The sequence below is a fragment of the Galeopterus variegatus genome, unplaced genomic scaffold, assembly GCF_000696425.1.
Source record: "Galeopterus variegatus unplaced genomic scaffold, G_variegatus-3.0.2 Scaffold868, whole genome shotgun sequence".
Classification (NCBI taxonomy): domain Eukaryota; kingdom Metazoa; phylum Chordata; class Mammalia; order Dermoptera; family Cynocephalidae; genus Galeopterus; species Galeopterus variegatus.
Genome location: NW_007726979.1, coordinates 80,767 through 105,035, shown reverse-complemented (window position 1 = coordinate 105,035; position 24,269 = coordinate 80,767). Strand labels below are relative to the sequence as shown.

The window sequence follows — 24,269 nt, the reverse complement described above, 5'->3', positions numbered from 1 at the left end:
TTTGATCTGATTATCCAAGAGGCAGAACATGCATATTTTAGGTATTAGACTAAAAGAGATTTATTTTATCTCCATTTAAATTTTGGTTGTGATCCTTCCTGAACTGTATAATAATATATATTCCAATTTAGTCTCTGGTAATAAAATAAATAAAAATAGAAACGAGTGTATTTTTTAAACCATTTGTTCTGGGGGAAAAAAATGCTGTTAAATTTCTCAGATTCTATGTTTTTTTACTACTACCATTGACAAGACTAAAGCCATTACATATACTAGATCAGTTGTTGCCAAATTTTAGCATGTATCAGCACCATTTAAAGGGCTTGTTAAAAAGATTTCTGAGCACAAGATTTTCTGATTCAGTAGGTCTCGGGTGAGCACTAAAAATCTGAATTTTAACAAATTCACAGATGATACTGATACTGGGAATAAACTTATTTGAGAATCACTATATTTGATATTTTAAGTCTTTAGAATATATTTAAGGAATCAGTCCCTAAAATTACTTTTCAATGATAAACCTACCACTTAAGTAAATAATCTGTTCAGCTAAAGATGATGTTTTTAATAATTGTTAGATAAGGTAGGTGCTGCTTTGCTCCGTCAGATCTTAGAAGGTTTTAAAGAGCCATAATCTACGGGTATCCTACTATTCTGAACAGTTTTAGTTGCCTTAAAGACCGAATAAGATATCAAAGGGACATAGCTCATTCCTCACCTGTAGGGAGGAAGGAAGGGACATGTAATAGCTACTGTGCATGAAATACCTAGAAAAAACTAACAGGAAAGTGCCTGGAGTTCCTCTGTAAAACAATGACCACTGTGCCTCTGGGTCCCCCCTTTAAGGGAAGGAGGTCATGCAAAACACCACTACTACAGGATTGCAGAGTTGAATTAATATTCTTCATGGAATCACAGGTCAAAGTAATAGTCAAAGCCTATTGCAAGAAGGTGGCTGACCTATGGATGCCTGAGAACCTTTATAAAAACTGTAGGAGTCACCCTATACCTGAATTGGTGGTGCCCTTCGAGGGAAAAAAAATTCAAACCTTCCATGAAAAGGCAGTGGAGCATTTTTATGTATATTACTTAAGTTCTACTGGCACTGTATGTTGTTTTCATATCCCTTTCCCTAGTAGTAGGTGACTCCTTGCATGCTAAGCACTTTCATGTTCATCTTTGTACCAAAGCTTAAGTACAAAGGAAGGCAAATGAAGATGTTACTTTGTTAAATAAAGAAATTAACTAAGGAATGACCCATATCAGTCTATCAGACTGGTACAATGCTTCTGGAAGCAGACTGGTGTGAAACAGTAAGGCCTGTTAGTACTGCCTAAAACTAACGAAGACCTTCTGATATCTAACCACATTCTTGGTGTCTTATTCTGCTTCCCTAGAGCCTAGTACAATAAATAGTTGCTAGAGAATTCAAGGAATAGAAGGTGATCACCAAAAAAGGAAGAAAGGAAGACGACTCCAGCAACTGAGAGACTGGCTGAGTCTGCAGTCTCCCTTGGACCAAGTCCAGAACAGTTTACCCCTCAGAAGGCGCTCACGCAGTCAAACTGGAGAGAAGTGGTTTCATAAGAAACAAGCCTGAAAGAACATGAACGATTAAGACCCAAGGGAGAGTAGATCAGCTAGAAAGATCCACAGTCAAGCATTAGTTTTAATTTATATATCTCCTTCAGGAATTGAGAATCTTAAACAGGGCCGCCAATAAGGCCCACTTCACCAAGTATAGGAGACAAAAATGGCAGCAAACACTGAGAAAATGGATGTTGAGAGTGGAATTTTCCAGTTAAATTACAGATTTATGGACTTATGGACAACCAGGAGGACTTAGAATCTCCCCAGATGAGAATGTAAAAAAGCTTAACAAATCAACTGGTCCAAAGCTCTCCTGCCAGAGAAAGAAACTAAAGTCCAGTGAGAACAGGTTGGTTGGTATTAGGGAAATGGAACAGTTTGGTCAGGGCCCTCGCCTCAGGTCCGGTTGGGTGTGGTTCAGCATTCTTTGTAAGCAAATTGGGGGGGGGGGGGGGGGGTAGTGCACATGCATGCCAATATATCTTTTTTAGTTTTGTTGCTATTCTTTGGGGGGGGGGGGTCGGGAGAAGGGGGAGAGTAGAGAGTACTTTTAGTGAAGCAGGTGGGCGGACGTCTGTCTTGGCCATCCCGTGCAGCCATGCTTTCCAACCTATGGCTCCAGGGACCTTTTGGCCAGTTACCTAGCTCTAGACCTGCACAAAGGGTCTGGGAGCTCCAGACCCAGCCCTAGCTCAATGATCGACCTAGTCAGCACAGGATTACCGGCAGGTAAAAGAGCCCGACAACTGGTGTGGTCACCTAGCTTTACAACTGGTGTCACGAACAGGATAAGTAGCTCTGCAATTGGTGCTGTGAGCAGGATTCCAGACATTAGAGCCATGGTGCCACAGTTGGCCACAAAGAAAACCCCCACCCGACAGTCTCAATGATAACCCAGTTGAGGACCACAGAATCAGGAAAAATTAAAGCCAAATTTACACATTCTGGGAGGATTTAAACAACTGGAGGTCCAAAAGGCCTGAGTGTGTAGACACATGAATTTAAAATTAGTTGGATTATTTTGTTTTAATTTTTAAGAACAAAAAAGTAAGATAGGATCAGCAATACTAAGTCACTCTGTAGAAAGCATGAGGTAAAAAGAGTGACTGATCAGTTACAAAAGGATTACTTCCCAAACCTATAAATGTATGAGACTCTCCAACAAGTAAAACTATTGTTCACTCCTACTGTCCACTCCTTCTATAAAATTAAGCCAATGACAACTCACCCACTAAGCCATATACTGTAAGTAGGGCTACAATGAAGACGAGTCTAAAACATAAGACTGTGAGTAAATAATGTATCCCTCATCAAAAGAGATTTGAATTGCCACATCCAGATTTAAGAGGGCATCGATGGAATTCCCTAGATTCCCTAAAAGAGCATCAATGGAATTTTTGCCAAAATCTTGGGAATTGGGAAGAAAAATACCAATATTTAGCCAGTGAGGTCCCAACGCAATGTAAACAGAAATTAAAAAGTCAGAATGCAAGTTAACTGGGTATAGTTTTCTTCCCTTATTGGAAAAAGGTGGTGGCAGAACACAAATCCTGAGACAAACCAAATCTAAGCAAATGTAAAGCAGGGAATAAAAAAAGCCACTTTTAAATATAATATGCCTGAACTTTTTATTAACTGTCTCTAAGAGCCTTGAAGAAAAGAATTCCTCCCTCCTCCATTTTAGAAGGTAAGATGAGGAAAAGAAGGGTAGCTGCTTTAGTTTGTTCGATTTTAGCTTTCCCCAGGAGAGGATGCCTTTCATGCACAATTCCAATAAAGCAGGGAAATGTGGACAGAGATCCCCTACTACTATGTCACAGGTTTGTGACAGATTCCCAATTCAAAACAAAGGAAAGGAATAGATAACTACAATCCCAGGAGAAATACTTTGTATGATTATGGCTAAAATATTTTAAAATTTCAGTTGGAAGAAAGGATTCTGGAGCCATCAAACAGTGTCTTTAAGCACTATTGGGACCACAAGTCAGCAGAAATCTTATACAACATTGCCCAAATTCAGATAACATTAGGAACTACACTGAGAAAAAAGGGTTCAATGATCAAAACCGCATGGGTGGGTTAAATAAAATTTAAAGGTTGGCTGGTTTGTATGATTTTAAGTGAGGAGATACAATCTCAAATACCCACTGGGGCCGGGTAAAGACTGCAAACAGGGCAAAATGGAGAACTCATGGCCCATCACTGACAGATTTTCTCAAGAGAAGCTAGAAAAATAAATTCTTATGCATGGTCTTTCAATTTTCAGTGCTGCCAACTAATTTCAAAAAATGTTTTAAAAGGTGTGCAGGCCTCTTGTACTGTGTAACTTCTTCTAAGCTTTAAAAATGCTAATACACATTATAAGTCTAGAAGTTAGTCTTTTATAACTCCCAAAAGAATACACTACAAAAATATCCTCAAAAATATCAATGTCATAAAAGCAAAGAAAGGCTGTGAAAGTGCTCCAGATTAAAGAAACCTGACAACTAAATGTGATACCTAATCCTAGACTGCATCCTGTAGTGGAGGTAGGAAAAGATTTATAGAAGACATTATCAGATCAATTTATAAAATTGGAATATAAATTAGACAAAAGTACTTCAGTGATGTTAAAAATCTATTTAAGTTGAAACTATTGTACTGTGCTTATGAGAGAAAATATCCTACTTCTTAAAAAATACATACTTAAGTATTTAGGGGTAAAAGGCCATGATGTATGAATTTTAGTTTCAAATGGTTTAGAAAAACATTGTGTGTGTGTATATACAAATATATATATATACATATAAAGAGAGCACCCACAACAATAAAGCAAATGGGGCAAAAATGGTAATCACTGGTAAATCTGGGTAAAGTACACAAGGCATTCTTTTCACTACACTTTCATTCTTGCAACTTTTCTAAAGTTTAAGATTTATTTTTTAAAGTTTTAAAAATAGCTTCTTTTTAAAACCTCTAAAATCTGTGAATACAATCTGCAGGTTTTCAAAACAGTATTTCTTTGTGCCAGTATTTTAAAATGTTCACTCCCTTTCAGCAAGTCTCTCAATTCTGAAACTCATGTGTCCACACATTAGGTTCTATTACACTTACTCAGATCACAGAGGGCCCCTGAAGTGCTGTGCCTTGCAACTTGAGGCTAAGCACCTATAGAACCTCCTTCTAATTAATCTTTCAGGAATCAAAACTGACTCAGGAGAGGAGCTCCCTGTAAATCCATAGTACTCACCAGCTGCCCAGAGCACAGCAGGAAGTAAGGCCAGCCCAGCGCCCAACCACAAGAGCATGAAGGGAAGGTACCTCAAGGCAAGTTTCTAAGGAAGAGCCTGGGGTGGGGAAGCAATATTACAGAGAAAACACATCCCACCCTGCAAGGAACAAAGAGGTTCTACTCAGGGAAAGAAAAGTCCAGGAAGTTCTCCGAAGGTTGCCAATTTGGGGGAGCTCTTAAGACTGATAAGTATATGAGACGTTCACCAAAGTCTGATGTGTTATATAGTGGCTAAAAAAATGCTGGCTTCTGCACACACAAGTAAGGCCATTAAAATGAGAAGCTGAGGATTGCAAGCACACAGCACCATTTAGCTCCCTGTCAAGAGACCAGCAGAATGTAGCCAGATGGTAAAGAAATAAGTACATGCATGGAATTCCCACAGTGTGGTCAAGGTGGACATTTCAGGACATTAAAGGCCATTAGACCAGTAAGCAGAGAAAAGAATCTCCCAAGCAGACCATGGGACTGGGGTAGAACAAAAGCCTTCTAGGACGCCAAGAAGTGCAGGTCTGCATATTAGCTACTATTTCTCCAAGTCTAAGTAGATATTTAAAACACAAATGAAAACAGGGATATACTATGGCAGAACAATGTTAAATACTTGAATTTTCTGCAAAGTTCTTTAATAATTTACAGTTAATGTCACAAAATCTTGACATAGCTTCTAATAACCCTGTTGGGTAGGTAAAATAAGTAGTACTCTATTTTGGAGATGAGGAAATGGGTTTTAAAAACTCAAATTACTTGCCTTAGGCCACTTATTAAAAATTACCAATATTTTAGAACACAGAATATGTAACTGGAGCGCCAGATGTGACTAGCGGTGCCCATACTGAATACTGCAGATCAGAATAACAAATGAAAATGCCACATTTAGTCTGATTTATTTCATTTTAGACCCATTAAAGAGCATGTTCAATCATGAGCCAACAGTGCTCTATTAACAGCACTTGGCCAAGGAAAGTTTATAGTCACAGACATTTAAACAGTTCTTTTTCCCCAAAATTAAATGGCAAACTACTCCTATTTGCTGTTAGTCTGGTGCCTGCTGAGAATGTGTTAATTAATATACAAAAGAAGAAAAGATTTATACAACTATGACTGATTATAATAAATATGGCTCAGTAACCTAGTGGTCAACACTATAGAAAAAGAAAGCAAAGACAAACCAGCTTAGAGGTCACTCAAAATAAAACATCACACACATAGTGCAGATATTAGGGTGTATGAGATTTTTAAAGTACATTTACTAAAAACCCACACTCAATTCACTAACCATTGGCTACCAATACATAACTTTCATCAGAAAAATGTTATATAGCTAAGAATAGCCAAGTCCTCCTAAAAAGGCAGAATGGGGCTATTTCGCTGAGGCAAAAAACTATCTCTTCAGAATCTAGCCCACAAACCTAATACAGAGAAAAGAGTCCCCCAAAATATCACACAAATTGAGAAAGGTGAAGAGTCTGATTGTGTGGACAAGCAAGCCCAGTACATAATACCAATTTTATTTTATTTTATTTTATTTTTTTCTTTTTTGTCTTTTGTCTTTTTCCGTGTCCGGCAACGGATCGCAACCCTCAGTGTTGCCCCCGTACCGGACCAGGCTCGGTGTTGCCCCCGCGCCTCGCTCAGCCAGTGAGCGGGAACCGGTCTGTATGTGGGATCCGAACCCTCGGCAGGAGCGCAGCCGCGCTTCCCAAGCGGCGCACTAGCGCAGTGCGCCACCGGGCCGGCCCAATACCAATTTTAAAAATCACCAAATTTCAATCTCTCACAATTAGATCAGAGGGTAAATATGTCTGAAACTGATTTTACATCTCACGTTAAAAATGAGTTAGGAAACCAAACTTAAAGACATGAAATAAGATAAAACACATTACTTAAATTAAGTACTCCCTCCTCCTTCCCTTCTCAGGAATAAATCCAAAACGATTTCCATTGTTCTATTAGCTTACCCAACAAGTTACTCATTTAACAAAATACAGGGGGAGCTTTAGAAGCCAGAGGCTTGAAAAAGTAATCTTCTTGCTACAATCAAATTCACTACGAGAAATTTAACTTAAAAAAAAAAAAAAATTGGCCCTTCCACTGCAGCAGCCATTAAAAAGCAGCAGCCATGGCTCCGCACTAACTGTGGCCATGGGCCTCAACAAGGTGACCAAGAACATAAGCAAACTGGGCACACCCGCCATTGCTATGGCACCTCACCAAGCATACAAAGTTCATGTGGGGAACGATCCAAGAAGTATGTGGCTTTGCCCCGTACAAGCGCCACACCATTGAGCTGCTCAGGGTCTCCAAGGACAAATGCGCTCTCAGGTTTATCAAGAAAAGGTGCAGACACACATCGGTGCCAAGCAGCAGCAAGAGCAGCTGAGCAACGTCCTGGCCACCATGAGGAAAGCAGCAGCCAAGAAGGACTGAGCCCCTCTCCCCTCTGTGCAGAATAAAACCTATATAGAAAAAAAAAACTGTTGATGCCAGTCTGTATAATGCTCTATTACTCTACTAAAATATTCACTATTATATGACCTTTCTGGTAAGTTTCTTTTATTGAATTAAATTCACTTGTTGCCTTACTATATCTTTGTTGAGAGAAAGCTCACATTAGAGTCACTTAACTAACTCCCTTGCCTGAAGTTCAGTCTTGTTAATGGTAATTACATACCAGAATCAGAAAGGATGAGGTAAGACAGGAAGTTTAAATGTATCCCCGTAAAATATTTTTTTCTTACCTCTTCCTTAATGTTAAATCTTGATGGTTCTTGTCTGCTTCTGTTTGACCTCCTGACCCCATAAACATCAGGATACTCTTCCCACATCTGCAAAATTAACAGACCATGCATGAATCTTTTTTCTTGACCCCCATTTACTATTTTCATTACTGGAACAATTATTTCACCTCAACACAATTCAAGTAACTAAATATCAAAAGGGCTGCTTTGCTAGTTTTGTTTATGAGACAACAAAACACTATCTTTAAAAATAGGCATTTTATCCTAGAACACACTAAAATTTAACAATGCCATTCATTACTTAATATCTACTAAACTACATGGTACTCTGCTTTCCCATCATTCATATATAAACGTACAGTTAAAATAATATGGCAAGGTAAGACAGCAATTGCTTCCACTAAAGACAAAGTATTTACTGATGAATTTTAAATTTCCTAATGCTTTTGAGTTTCAACTTTGACTGCACTGACACACCTGAGAAACTAAAAAAATAAGCAGAGCCCCACCAAGTTTAATTACATAAGAACCAGGATATTTGTTTATTTCTTGAAGTTCCTCAGGTCATGCAACATCTCAGCTAGAAGTTCTCAGAATGACAACACTGCCACCCTTTCTCTAGCAAACACTTTCTCCAAAAAGCCTATTTTTATTCTCTAGCATTAATTAGCCCTTTGCCTTTAAGACCTGACTTTTAGTAGCAATCCTCATCAGTGATTAAAAAAGTAAAGTTTATTATTACTTCTTTTTTCAGTGGTTGGCCATTACCAGGATCTGAACCCTTGACCTTGGTGTTACAACACTGTGCTCTAACTAACTGAGCTAACCAGCCAGCCCCAAAAAAGTAAAGTTTAAAGGAGGAATTAGTCAAGGAGAAAGTTTTTTTGCTCTTCTTCCCAGAGATAACTACTGCTAGGTATATTCTGTGTTCTTTTAATAAAACCACATATAAGCAAAAGTAATTTGAGCGGATCGTGGAACACTAATAAGTAGATGTTTAATAAAAATTAAACATGTAGGGCTGGCCCGGTGGCGCACTGGAGAGTGCGCCACTTGGGAGCATGGCGGTGCTCCCGCCAAGGGTTCAGATCCCATGTGGAGACCGGTTCCCGCTCACTGGCTGAGCGCAGTGTGGGCGCAACACCGGGGGTTGCGGTCCCGTTGCCGGTCCCCGGTATGGGTGCGACGCCGAGGGTTGCGATCCCATTACCGGTCAGTAAAAAAGACAAAAAGGTAGAAGAGATGCCTGGAAGCCAAGATTAGAAATACAGGTTCGGGGCCGGCCCAGTGGCTCACTGCTACAGTGCGCCACTTGGTGGCTGAGCGCGGTGCGGGCGCAACACCGGGGGTTGCGGTCCCGTTGCCGGTCCGGGTCTGGTACGGGAGTGACACTGAGGGTTGCGATCCGTTGCCGGACACGAAAAAAGACAAAAAGGAAATTAAAAAAAAAAAAAAAAAAAAAAGAAATACAGGTTCGTCATCAAAACACAGCTAATAATGTCAAGAAAATATTTGGAAACGAAAGGCACAAAATACACACATGAGAAGTATGCACTAGCTGAGACTCATGAAATATTTGCATGTAAAAATGTGGAAAAATGGACCCCCAAAAAGACAAAAGTGATGAAAGATAACCCAGAAAAACACAATGTCACTAAGCCAAGGGAGGACACTATCAACAGTGACTTTAAAAAAAAAGAAAAAATGGGCTGGCCAGTACAGCATGGTACTAATAAACACCAAAGTCAAGGGTTCAGATCCCTGTAAAAGCCATCCACCAAAAAAAAAAAAAAAAAAAAAAAAAGATTAAAAATAAAATGCTGGAGTGAGAAGAAAAGCAAGGCCTCAAAAGAAAACAAGAGCAAAATGGTCCAGGAACAGGCATTTAAAACTAGAATCCGATGTAATTACGTAACCCAGTGTCCTCAGATTCTATAATGGCCTTAGAATCATCTCAGAATTAAAGGACAAAAGGTCCAATCAGAAGAATTTAGGCATAACCAAGTGGTTGAACCCCACCCCCATCCCTGACTTCTTTTTGGGCCCCTCCTAGAGTTATGAATTTTTTTTTCTTTCATCTTGTCAGCCACAGATCAAGAGCTATGAATTTATTTGAACCCCACCCCCATCCCTGACTTCTTTTTGGGCCCCTCCTAGAGTTATGAATTTTTTTTTTCTTTCATCTTGTCAGCCACAGATCAAGAGCTATGAATTTATTTATTTTATTCAACACAAGTTTTTGGAGCTTTTATTTAACTGCAGTGGCTATATCATGTAAATGTCACAACATCAATTAGTTTATTCACTTTAAGATATTAACCATGCATTCTAGCTCAACTGTTGTGACTTTATTACAGTACATACTATAATGCTTACTTCCTATCATCTTATGTTCATATTTGTCTTTTTGAGGGTTAATGATATCTAACTCAACTTTTCCATGAAAAAGCTACCATGTAGAATTACTTAGTACTCCTAGGTGAGGTACTAAAGTTTGGGGGGAGGTGATGGGTGGAGTGGAGCTATCATACAAAAAAGATGTGTATAAAGAAAACAAAGATCATTCTTTAGAAATTCTTATTTTAAAATGACGACCATTAAAGGCACAGTCCCATCTTTCTGACTGGCTAGTAGGTCCATCCATGTGTAACCACACATTATTAACTTTCTAGAACCAATCATCTTAACCTTTAAAGTATATTTTAATATTTCTGCCTGAGCTGTACTTTTATCCTGAAATTTAATCTTAGTAATGCTTTCTCTCCCTTGTTAGTTCCCCACCATCTTCTTAAATGAAGTTAAATATTTTTCCTTACAGGTAACAGTTGTGAATCCAAGAGAATCAACTAAAATTTCAACAAAATTTTGAACTAACTATGAGGGTACTTCATCTTCATCTTTCATGGGAAGATTCCTTCCATGAACTTTTTGAAATACCCATGTATATGTCATGGTTTCTATGGTTTTCTTTTATCACCACATGTAAATAACTCCCCGCTATAAGAAAGATTATACCCAAACTTATCTGTGTTCATTATACTTCATTCAAAAATATGCTGGAGTCTTCAGAAAGTAACAGTTGGTGAAGCGGTACAGAGGAAACCAGGCTCAGACACTAGGGCTCTGAAAATCGCTGAGCAAGGCCTTCTGCCACATGCTTGGGTGGCAAATTTCTGAGACTAATGATACTCAGGGCAAGATCTCCAAGTGGTACTTCAATAAGCACAGTCTTTTTGAAAAAAATCAATGCATGAACTGTCTTTTTGAAAGGTACAACACACCCTGAGCAGGCAACAGGAACAACACTTGAGTGTCTGAAGGTTAGTTCTCCAGTGATACATTAATTAGCAAGGACAAGTTTAATTTTCTTATCCCTAACTGCCATCAGCTTTCCCCAGCTTCCCCCAGCTTCTAAAGATCACATACCATTCATGTGATCTGAGATGACTGAGCAATGATTATACTGAGAAGAAATGAAATAATATGGTTAATACCAAGTCTATGTCAAGAGTTAAAAGAGGTTTTATTTTGGTTTTTAATTTCAGGTTTGAATGGTATTCTGTAGAACTTGCAGGTAATTTAAAACTATTTGTTCTATTATGAAAATCTGAGAATGCAGAATACAGATTTATTTCTTGGAAGAGTATGGCTTAAATAAAAAATAATTTAGCATAAAGTTTTTTATTTCATTAAATTTATGTTTAAAAATATTAAAGCGATATTCCTTTGTATTTTAAGCAATTCAAACATAATTCTCTCAAAATGAAATTTTAAAAGATCAGCCACATTCTGATGGTTTACTACATCAATTAATTTTTTCCACCAAAAGGAATGCATTACAAAGTTTGGACATCAATGTGAAAATGTTACTGAACTCAATTTTTGCCTTTTGCATTATTTGCTGGAAGACTCTTCACTGTTAAGCAAAGAATACCTACTTTGCCTAGATACAGGTAATTCTTTTTTTCTGTGAGAAGTATTGCCCCTTTCATCATTCAGATTAATAAAAACTGTGTTTATTCTTGGATTATGATTATCACTAGGCTTTACAACTGCATTCCACAATCAAAAGGACAGTTGCTATTATCTGTCAATGGTTTTCTCCAGTATTAGCATAGTATAAAATTTTTTTAACCACCTTTTTTTTAAAAGTTAAAGACCAAAACTATAAAAATGAGTATTTTCCATATAGCCCTAAGTTATTAACTATATCAATATTAGGGCAGAAAACAATCCCCACTTGTATCCACAGATAGTACATTATTAGGAAAAGGAGCTGTAGCCTTATCAAGACATACTAATGAGATTTCAGAGAAAATAAAGGTCTGCTAGCTGGTCCTAGCTAACAGAACATTTGTACTGCGTGGCAAAGTAGGTACCTTCTTCACATCAGCTATACGTTCCTTCTTAGAGGCTGGCTTCTCTTTGGCTTCTGGAAGGACTGGCTGGGATTTGGAACCTGCTGATTCACTCTCAGATTCCGACTGACTCTCAGAAGATTCAGAACTACTATTCGATTCACTGCCATGTCCACTTCCTGGATCACTGCCCTGCTCACTCTCCGACTGGCTGCCTGAGTCTGAACCCGAGGCTTCTTCAGAGGCTGAATGACTTCATTTAAAAGAGAAGAGAGAGTAATTTTAAAACATTTAAGAACTGCCACAAGAATCTGTTTTTTAAAAAAATCCCCATGGTCAAAAGTCAGCAGATAGTAATTTTGATAACATAATATCAAAATCTTCAAATTCACTTTTATATTTGTATATTGCGAATAATGTTATTACTATGGTTTTCAGCATCCCTACCTAATAGCTACCATTTCCTGAGTGTTAGATGTCACATATCAGCTGATTTACAGAGAGAGATTATCTCTTTTGAAAAAACTCTGAAGGTGAATATTATCGTCCCCTTCATTCAGATAAAGTAAAACTGAAACTCAGAAGTATTTAAGTAACTTTCAGATCTAGCTGACACAGTAAGATGTGAAAACAGATCTGAATCCACTAAGTCTTATCTGTTAAATATCATTCCCTCCTCAAAACAAAAACAAAAGAACAAAAAACCAAAGCATGTTACCCAAAGAGGAAGAATGAAATCTAGTTGCAATTATCTAATCAGTGGTTCTCAATAATAGGTGCAAATTAGAGTCATCCGGAATCTTTATAGAAATACATACACTTTAACCCCAATCCAGAGGTCCTACCTTGGTATCTCCTGCAGTGAGTCCCAGAAGAGGATTTAACAGAAAAAAATAAACAAAGAGGAATTAGAGTCATCCGGAATCTTTATAGAAATACATACACTTTAACCCCAATCCAGAGGTCCTGCCTTGGTATCTCCTGCAGTGAGTCCCAGAAGAGGATTTAACAGAAAAAAATAAACAAAGAGGGTACTTAGATTCTAAGGAGAACACCTAATTCAATAAAGACTGCTACTGGCCTCCACACATCCCCCGCCCCCTTCCTCATTCCAAACATCTCTCAGAGAAGAAGAATCTAAGCACAGTCATGCCTCACTTAATGACTAGGCATCCTTAGGTGCTTGTGTCACTGTGCGAACATCACAGAATGCACTTAACACAAACCTAGATGGTCCAGCCTACTGCCTATTACACACCTAGGCTAATGATATAGCCTATTGCTCCTACTATGTTATGATGTTATGATGGCTACATTGATAGGAAATAGGAATTTTTCAGCTTCAGTATAATCTTATGGGACCACTGCCTATATGTAGTCCATTATAGTTCTATATAGTCTGTTGTTGACTGAAATATTGTTATGTGGTACATGACTACAGGTAGATAACGGCTGAAGCCACAAAACAGAAACAACAGAAGGCTAAGGATGATAGAGTATCAACCTCAAGTGCACAGAAGGCAATATACCCCTCCTTAATAGTGAAAAAGCAATTTAGGGGCATGCTGCTAGGAGTAAAGATACCTCAAAGCAAAAAGACCTAAAGTTTATGGACTCTATAGCAAAAGAGGTGAACAGATCACTCAACTTTTTGCTTGAAAACCTTTCATTCGGGGAGGCACAACAAAGGAGGGAAGGCAAGGAGAAATCCAGAATCTACAGTAATATTAACAGAAAGGTCCTTGAGTTCAGCAACCAGGAGATGAGACACATGGCATGAAGCCTGAAAGGGTAAAGGGAAGCTTCATATTTACCATGTCATATCTCCCAAACTAGGAATGACTTCATATCAGTTGAGAAATTTATCTACAGAATGAACAAGGCAGTACACTGGAAACAGACTGACCCAAATAATCCCATGTAATCCACAGTAAACACATTACAGTACAGGGGCCTTTCAGTTAAGATGAGGAAGCAATGAGAAAAAATGGCAAGGGGAGAAAGATGAATAAAACCATACAATTGTCTGATCACCTCATAAGTATCAGGCACTATGCTAAGTATTTTACATGTATTGTTTTTCTTAATCCCCAGAACAACCCTATTAGGCATTATTATCCCCATATGAAGGACAAAAAAACCCTGAGGCATTTTAAGTAACTGGCCAATAAAAAAACTAGAAACTGTGGAGGGGGGTGGGAAGAGAGCAGGGATTCCAATCCAACTCCGGCTCTAAAGTCTACATTCTTTCTATTTTACCACAGGGGTCAAAACCTTAGAATCAAAAAAAATCAATCTTATCCCTGTAACAAGTGACTCAACACTTTCAAGGCCTCATTACACTTACTGATTCCTTAAGCCCTTTGCAAACTGATTAGCCTAGCTCACTAAGCCATCTGAATCATTCATATTTTACACTTGTGACCACTCAGAAGGCAAGAGAAAATAAGAGGAAGGCTGAAAAGGAAGCTAAAAAGTGCAGTCTCTAGCATTCATTGCCTGGGTTCCAGTCCTCAATCACCTCCGGCCTGTGCCAACTTTTAACTTGTGCCATACTCTGTGACATCTACCAGTAGGGTCACGAGAGCATCAAATGACAGCTATGAAAGCGGCACTCATAAAAACCAAAGCCTTATGCAAACAGCAATTTAAGACTCTCACAACAAAGCTGATTCCCATTCTACTACAAAGTTCTCCCCAGCTAATACCCATTAGTGAGTCAGTACCACACAATCCATGGCAGTACTTGGAATTTATTAGTTTTGCATTTACCAGTTGCTCATAGAAAGGTACAGAGGTAGCTCCAGAATTTCCTTATAAGGCAACGTACCTAGAAACTGCCCTCCATAGCAAAGGCAGCTGAGTGCATGCAAAGACCTGAGAGGTTAGGGAGCTACTGCTACCAACAACCTCTCAAGCACCCTGGGCCCGGTCACTGGTAACATCCATCTCAGCATGCCCTATAAAACCTGGCTTCTGCCAATTTCTCAAGGCTCATCACTTAACCATTCCTTTCTTCATCCCTACTGCTCTAACCACACTGAAGCATACTTGTACAGCACAGAAGCAGCCCTAGAATTGTTCACCTCCTACTCCTGCACCCACTGCTCATGCAGCAAGCTAAACACAGTCCTGTAACAAGGACACATTCTGAGAAATGCGTCATCAGGTGATTGTCTCACTGTGCGAACAGAGTGTACTTACGCAAACCAAGATGATATACCATTGTTGACCTAAACGTCCTTATGCGGCGCATGACTGTACCTCTATACTTTAGGCCTCAGTTATCGCCTTCTCTAGGAAAACAACCTTTGCTCTCTCCTATCCTAAGCTCAGTGCCTATTAGATACTTCCATAATGCTGACCTCTGTCACAGTAGTTACTACCACTGAGAAGTGAAAATAGGCAGCCTCATCTCAGAGTCTGAGCTTCAACCACTGTGCTCTCCACTGACTCCTTTTTAGCAATGACACACATCCAGACCTAGAAAATTGACTCCAAAGTCCCAGCTATTATTATCTACACTACCTTGCCTCCCATTTGTCCCACCCTATAAAAATAATTTGGTCATTTGTCAACCTCCCCAATAGACTTGAGAGCTAAGCCCATCTTTTCAATGTCCCTTGTGCCCGGTATATAAGAGAAAAGGGGATTTATGGACTTTGCTAGAATATGTCATCTGCCTACTTTTGAAATGTCTGATTTAGTTTTTCAACTACTGTAATACTGCTTAAGTCCTGACAAATGTTTAAGGGTGGAACCATATTTTGGCAATCACCACCACCAACTGTCACAGGACCACAGTAAGGTTCCATATTCTCCCACTAAATAAAAAACATTCTACCAACAAAAAGACTGATAAATCTTCTACTAACAACTTGAAAACCCAGAAAGCCACAAAAGGCACTGTTAGTCTACTGATAATTAGAACAGTCCAGAAATACTTTTAGTGTTTTGTGCAAAAAAGTAGGAGGAGTCATTGAGATGTGATGCAACATAATGCCAATGGCCACATCAGGAGATGTATACATGTATGAATATATCATTCCCTCTGAACTGCCTCATAGTACAAACATGCTACATTTTATTTAACATTCCCCTATTAATGGTATATTTACATTATTTTCAAATTATTCACAATCAATAACCTACCAAGATCATTAATACACTGTCATATTTCTGCTTTTCTGAACAGAGTATTTGATTATTTTCAAATTGTTCACTGTAACCAATAAAACTATTAATATCCTTGTACATACCTCCTTGTGCAGCTGTATATCTTTGTATTTGTGTAGGAGAGTGACCCCTAGAAATGTACTAATGCATACAATACCATCCAGGTGAGAAACACAGCCTTATTTCTATCGGCACATATCTATGTGTGTAAATGCATTTTAATAACCAAATTGCTAACAGTGGTTTTACTCTGTTGGATGGGTTATTTGAAGGAGACTTGTGGCTTCCATAAATTACTTTTACAATTTTAAAAAAACCAGTGACTATGAAAATCAAACCCAAGAAAAGATAAACACCAAATTCGCAATTGTACTTACTTCTTGGAGTTGAGCGAGGCAGATGTGATCAGAGAATGGTACTGGTGATATTTTATGACTGAAGCTTAGTGGTGAATTCATAGCTGTTCATTATATGTCTTAAATATTTGTAATGTCTAAACTACTTCATTGTCTAAAACAAATCCAACCAAAATAGTCAAACACAAGGCAGGGGATGCAAGTACCTCCAATCCTACACAAAATCAGCTAAGATTTGAATGAGGTAAGACTTTCAAAATTATTTGGGGAACCAGCAAGTCAGATGTAAGACAATAAAAATATTCAGAGAGGGAAATGCTTTTTTAAAAAGCCCTAATAAAGGCATTACTCACTTAATTTTCATACTTCTCATAGCAGGACAAGTTCCTAAACGATGAAATTTTTTAAAAACTTAAAAATAAAAACACTGACAATACCTCCACATTTAGGGCACTGACAGTCTAATTATTCTCCCAAGGGACAGGACATTTCCTAAAAGATTATGTAGATATGCTATTAATACTTAATTATAATAATAAATACTATTAGTACTAAACTATACCTTTCACGCTGATTTAGAGTAGTAGAGGAGGTAGAAAGCCCAAAAGATTCTAATAAAAAGGGTTAAACTGAGTTAGTGGCTGAGGAGTCCTTTAAGCTTTTGCCCAAATAATAAAGTAATAAAATTACCTCATTTCCAATGGCTTAATAGTTATAAGGCAATTAAAAATGGAATTTTCAAGAATGATTATCCACCACACATACAGAATCCTCATGATAATCCAGTTTATCTGAGAATTACTCAAAATCTAAGTAATTGCAAATAAGTTGCAAATAAGTTTTATAATTTTTGATTGAACAAATTATTAGGGAAATACAATACAAAAATAAAGGAACTCAAGTCAAAACTGAGATTTTAGAGTCCAGTAGAAAATAAATGCTTATAGGAAAAAAGCTTAACCCTTCTTTTCACTTGTGGGTAAAAAGGACTTGGTATCTCTTCAAGATCCTTTCTTTTTTTTTTGTCCTTTTTGAGACCGGCCGCACCGCGCTCAGCCAGTGAGTACACCCGCCATCCCTATATAGGACCCGAACCCGCTGCGGGAGCGCTGCTGTGCTCCCAGCGCCGCACTCTCCTGAGTGCGCCACGGGCTCGGCCCCAAGATCCTTTCTGAAGTAGGTAAAAATCAAGTCCTTACAACTGGACTTTGAAAGTAAGCAATATTAATAGCTATTGTTCCGTTTTTAATTTTAAATTGCCATTTCCTAAATGGCCACCAGAGGGCAGCACAGCAACATTCCACTTAAAAGAGTAAGCCTGTGGGTTCTCCACCAAAAGGCAGCCATTTCAGCACTTGAGTAGTTTATTTTCCTAACAACTTACAAAATGGCTGAACTGGTTGGCACAGCTTGGTGTTTTTGTTGGTGAAAGCAAAATCTGACAAAAACACAAAACAGTCTACACTAAAATTCCATAAAACTTGTTTCCAGACTAAATTTCTATCAATAATAGAATAGCTTATTTCATGGTGCACATATATGTCAGACGTATGCAAAAATCTCCCTAATCCTTACAATAACCCCATAAAGAAGACAAAGCCCAAGTGTGTGTATAAGATGTAACCCCACAGGCTGAAGTATAGAGTTCACACTATCAACCTCTATGTGGTATCACTGTCCTTGTCAGACATAAATTCTTCAGATGAACAGATTATTAAACCAACCAAAGCTGAAGTAAAACTATTCCTTCTCAGTCACTTGTATGTGTCTTAAGAGGATGAAAAGGCAAAGATTAAGTCATAAATTTTTTTTGCTAAAGAATATTGGATGTAGTTCCTGATAGAACTGAATTTTTAAGATCTCCTCCACCTCTAGTTCAAGTCCTACGATTCTGAACATAGGTTATATTATAAACAAGGTTAAAAGACAGGTAACAGAGTGGGAAAAGAAATTTCAATGCATATATAACAAAAGATAACATATGAAGAATTACATATCAAAAATCCAGTAGAAAACTGGGCAAAGAAAATGGACATACAATTACAGAAACTGAAATGGCCAATAAACTTACAAAAAAGAAAATTAAACCTCACTGCTAATTTGTGTTACATTATTTTACACTCATCTGCTTGCAGAAATTAAAGTCTGATAAAATTTAATGATGGGGAGAAGGTAAGGAAAATAATACACATATACCACACTGATTTTTTCTTTTTCTTTTTTTAGCAGCTGGCTGGTACAGGAATCCGAACCCTTGACCTTGGTGTTAAGAACACCGCTCTCCAACCAACAGAGCTAATGGGCCAGCTCCATATACAGCATTGAAAAAGTAAACAGAGCAAAGGCATTAAACAATAATCCTTATAATATGCATTTGAATCCTGCAATTCATCTAAGGGTATATAACCTAGGCAAATCAAACTTGTGCAGGAGGAGGCAAGTATAATAATGTTCAGAGCTCCACTCATGAGATAAAAAATAATAATCTACATATCCACATATGAGAAAATAAAATGTGAACTATTTATTTACTATGCAATTAAATGGAGCAGTCATATTAGGTCAGAATTAGATTTATAAATATTAACACGATAATTTCAAACTACTAAATTTTAAAACAAAATATATTACGTGAACCATGTACATTTTTTAAATGCCAACTTTTTATATGCCAAGTTCATGAAAGTGACAGTTTGGGAGAAGGGGTAAACAGGATTTTAGCTACGTCTTTTATAATTTAAAACTTTTAACTGTATTCTTTGAACTTTTCTAAATTCTTAATTTCTCAAAAAGAAGGTATGTTTCTAACACTGCAGAACCGATCAGGCAGTTCTAAGGAGCAGACCCTTCCTAGGATTCAGCAGTTCTGCTGGAAATTACTCTTAACACTGGTAAACACTATCCTCTTTCCAAGGTTAAATAAAATTTATGGGAAGCAACTGATTTGAACTAAGCTCCTTGCATTAGGCCACAACAGACCAAACCAAAATGGAGTCACTCATGCTAAACTTCTAAGCTATTTATCTTACCTTCAAGGAGAGAGATGATAGCCAAATGCCCAAACAGGCCAATTTTACCAAGCATGGTAAGGAAGTCCCCTCTGCTTTAACCCTTACAAAAAAAGTAACCTGAAGTAACCTGATGTTAATCTGCTCTTTTGTATCGTGTTGTTTCCTTATTCCTGCTCAAGCTACCCTAATAACCAACTGTTCTGCAATGCCCAACGGAGCTCCCTTCTATCTTCTATAGATGGGGTGCTACCTGATTCATGAATCACTAATAAAATCCAATGAGATCTTTAAACTAAATGTGTTGAAATCTTGTCTTTTGACATTAGAAAAAAAAGCACACATACAAGAAAAAGCGCACACAAAATGCTGCTTAAATTTCACAGGATAAAAAAGGCTAAATCCCATCAGTACTTTACAGATAAAAAAAAATCCAGAGGTAAAGGGGGCAGGGGAGGAAACTGCCTTTAATAAGTATGTGTCTAAAATTCTCAACTGGAGCCAGGCAGCAGTCACCTTAGCTTTATCATGTTATTTCTGCTCCCCAATAACTAATTAAAATGAGTAGTCCTAAATATGTTATGAAGCACCAAACAACTGACACCCAGGCATATATCACATTAGGGAAAAATGAAGTATAGTCAGGAGCGTGGATAAAGTACAAACTGGATAAACCATTTCACAAATACCTACCTACTAATCAGGATTTGGCAATCTATTACACACAATGAACAAAGCAAGCTTTCTACTCAGGTAAAAAAACAACAGACTTTGTAAAGAATCAACCATGAAAAGGAGAAAAGTCCTCCCTAGAATTCATCAACAAAGGTGTAATTAACTATCTCAAGCAATGTATTTACATCCATTTAGAACCCTAAAGATAAATGGACTAGTTTTGACCAGGAGTCCCTTTCAGCTCTTGAGTCTCTTTCCTTATTAGCTAAATCATAGGCTATAAGTTAGATGCTGCGTTCAGCAACTCCATAGTTCAAAGGTTAAAAGGCCTAACTACCAACCCCAACCGTAGATGTGAAACTTATGCCCATAGTCATAGGAAGTAAAGAGTTCCTGAGATCGGACAAAGGTGAGGGGCCCCAACTTTCTTAGTAACAACTAATATTCACTGTGACAAGCACTTTTCTAAATGTTTTAGACCACAGTTTCTCAATTGTGGCATTATTGACATTTTGGGCTGGATAATTCTTTGTTGTGAGGAGCTGTCCTGTACACTACAGAATGTTTAGCAGCATCCATGACCTCTACCCACTAGATAGATGCAGGTAACACCCCTGCCCCCAATCAGAGGGGTTGGGGAATGAGGGTGCAAAATTGCCCTAGTTGAAAACCACTGCCTTAGAAGCATTATTTTATTTAATTCTATCTTACAAGCACTACCTTTACCTTTTTTTTTTTTGGCAGCTGGCCAGTATGGGGATCTGAACCCTTGACCTTGGTGTTATAATACCCCTTGCTCTAACCAACTGAGTAACCAGCCAGCCCTACTCTTACTCTTATTTTAAACAATGAAGAAGGGCCGGTCCGTGGCTCACTTGGGAGAGTGTGGTGCTGATAACACCAAGGCCACGGGTTCGGATCCCTATAAAGGGATGGCCATTTGGCTCACTTGGGAGAACATGGTGCTAATAACACCAAGTCAAGGGTTAAGATCCCCCTTATCGGTCATCTTAAAAAAAAAAAAAACAAACAAAAAAAATGATGAAGAAACAAAAAAAAAGCAGAACAGAGACCCAAACCCTGTTCCACTGGCCCTTATTGCCAAACCTGCCTCAGTACAATAATCACCTGAGATGTGAGGTCAACATGAAGATTCCTGGGCACAACCCCAGAGTGACTGAATTTTCAAACTTCCAAGCAAGAAGCCTAGTATTATATAAAACAGGCAAACACCCCTGGTGATTCTCAGCAAGTAAATCTGAAGATTTAAATGCCTATAATAAAGCTAAATTCAGAGGGTACAGACATTTTTTTAAAGCAAGGGACATAGACTACAAGAATTTGAGCCATCACCCTCTTCCTTCAAAATTACAACTTACCAGCCCTATACTGTCTCTATTCAAATGTCAAACTGATATCTGAGCTGAAGACACATTAATCACTTAAGATTTTCAACACCCACCACATCAAGAACTATTTCCCCAGAGGGTATATTTATAGAACTGTTCTGGCTATGCGACAGACGCACCCAGAGCTTCTGACAATTCCCACAAGCTACCACATAACCCCTAAAATCCAATCAAGTATGGTGCCTGTTTTTTAAAATTCCCCAAGTGGTTCTTATGCAAAACCTATCTGGGAACTAAGCTTAGCCTGTTTTTTAAAATTCCCCAAGTGGTTCTTATGCAAAACCTATCTGGGAACTAAGAAAAAAAAAAAAAAAAAAAAAACAGAAGGAAAGCACAAATTTTCATAAACTGTGGCCAAATCCAAAGTGCATGTGTGGCAATGGAAGTCAAACTGCACAGGGGTAAAGTTCTTCTGCGGTTTCCAGTACCTCCCCATCCACCAACCCACCTTTCCTCATGTTTCTTAAATTATGGGCATCACTTCAGGAGCTACATTTTAACTTGAATCTTTTGATGTAAAATCATGGCCTTTTGAACAACATTGTGTTTCTGGCATCCATCACATCCACAATGCATTATGATTTTGAGGTTTTTGTTTCTTCAAAATGAAGTTTTTTAAAAGCAGAGAACAGAATTATTCAAGATTTTTACTATTTTTCCCCAGTCTCCTATATAGTTTCCTCTTACCCAACAAATTTGACAGCAACTTTTCACAAGATGCTTAAGTGATCCTAGAGCCAAACTGCCCATGTTTGAATCCGAATTCTACTACTCACTGGCCCTTGTGCCTCAATTTTCCAATCTACAATATAGGGATGTAATCATACCTGCTTCACACAGTGGTGAGGATTACACAAATTAAGCCATACAAAGGACTTAGAACAAGGTCCAGGCTCACAATAGGCACTATAAATGCCACCAATTATTACTGAGTCTTCCCAAAGTATTTAACTTAGTTTTCATTGAAATAATCTCTCACAATCATTCCAACTACTGATTTAACATTTAATTAAAATGCAAAATTACAAGTACAACCAGCATAAACAAATTCAGAGAGGTATCTACTAATCCTTCCTAAGCATACAAATCAACTGAAGGAACAGAAAGGAACAGGTGTCAAAGAGCTCAGTAGGACCTAGGACCACCCACAGGCCTTCAAAGGAACAGAACTCTGATAGTTATTTGAGAAGGTGTTTAACTTTAAGGGGGTTACTAATTCTGCTACACTTACCCTCACATTAAATTTTAAAAAATAAAATATATCCCTAATAGAAGATCACCAAGTATCAGGCACCACCAGACTGAGAAATAACCCATACAAATGAGATACCCTGAGGTTTATTATCACATTCTATTCACTTATTTTTTCCTAATGATGGTTACAATTCAAAACCCACCAACAAGTGAAAACCACTCCTCTAAATAACTGCTTCACAATATGTCCATGTCCACTACTTCAGCCCTTTGTTTTACGTGGTTACCTTTTATAAGCTAGCAGGAAAGGGAGTTCAGAATGCAGTGTAACTGCATTCAAAGCAAATAATTCTAGAATCTAAGATTTGGAAGTATCTGAAGGGTATAAGAAGAATACACTAAAAAAGAGAAACTACAGAATGTAAAGCACTAGAGAACACAGCAGAAACTCAGAAATCTTGAAGTGAAAATCAGCATATACATTTTAAAGGTATGCTTAGAGCTGGATGTGGCATAACATTTTATACAGAAACCCCTCCTCATCCATCAAGCTTACTAACCTCCTTTCTTAGCACCCTATCTTACCTTTGCTTCCATAGCTACAAACTCAAGCTGCTATTAAAACTGGCCTAAAAAGGGAATGAAAAAAAATGGGACAGGCAATAGAAAGACCAAAGGTTATTAGAAAAGAATGTAAGAACAAGTGCTACATTAGAAGATTTGAAACACGTGGAGACACTTGAAGTTGCATATACTTATAACATATGGAAAAACATTCAAATTTGAAACACATAAAGAGCTTTTAAAAATTAAATTCTGGGGATAAGAGCTGGACAGTGGAAGCTCTTCAAGGTCTGAAATAGGAACAAAAAATAGAATTCAACTAACCCATAACCCCCCCAAAAAAGGAAATGGAAGTAGAGAGAGGATATAGTTCCAATAGCATAATGCCTAACCTGCAGTTTATTCTAAGTCAAATATATAATGCTATGGTGAAGATTGATTACTAAAAGCAAGCTACTGCCGTTTGTAAACAGTATTGCTGTTACATTTATATCCAAGCAGCACTGCACCATAATATTCACTATTCACTCTTGTACTCCAAGAGCTTGAGAGAGGAAATGAGGCAGAGAGTAAACCAAGGCAGTAATTACCAGTCAAGAGAGGGAAAAAAGGTATCTGCTCAGAGTGACTGCCAGTAGCAGGGCTGTGACTCACACAAGAAGCTGTTGTAGTCCAGGAAGAATCATATGCTTCCTCAAAACGCTGGCTCTTCTCAGAAAAAGATTCTAGGAGAGGATTAACCATAAAACACACCCAAGGTTTCAACTAACTAAAAGGGGACTTGCCTCCTAAAATCATTCTCACAAATCTCTTCCCTAACTGACTAACAAGCTCTCATTGTAGGCCAGGACAACCTGGCTCCTGAAGATAGACTTAGAAAGTACAGGAAGGCGGGGGGGGGGGGGGGGGGGAAAAAAAAAAAAACCC

The 24,269-nt window shown here is 38.1% G+C and overlaps 1 protein-coding gene across 1 annotated transcript in view; it reads right to left on the bottom strand.

The window, feature by feature from the left end:
* Positions 1-24,269, bottom strand: part of CHD2 (chromodomain helicase DNA binding protein 2) — a 120,537-nt gene that overhangs the window by 88,575 nt on the left and 7,693 nt on the right. Inside the window, exons 3-5 of the mRNA XM_008573044.1 lie at positions 11,982-12,213; positions 7,603-7,689; positions 2,819-2,862 (exon numbers count right to left, since the gene is read on the bottom strand). Of these exons, the coding sequence (XP_008571266.1) occupies positions 2,819-2,862; positions 7,603-7,689; positions 11,982-12,213 (363 nt within the window). The remainder of the gene's footprint in view (positions 1-2,818; positions 2,863-7,602; positions 7,690-11,981; positions 12,214-24,269) is intronic.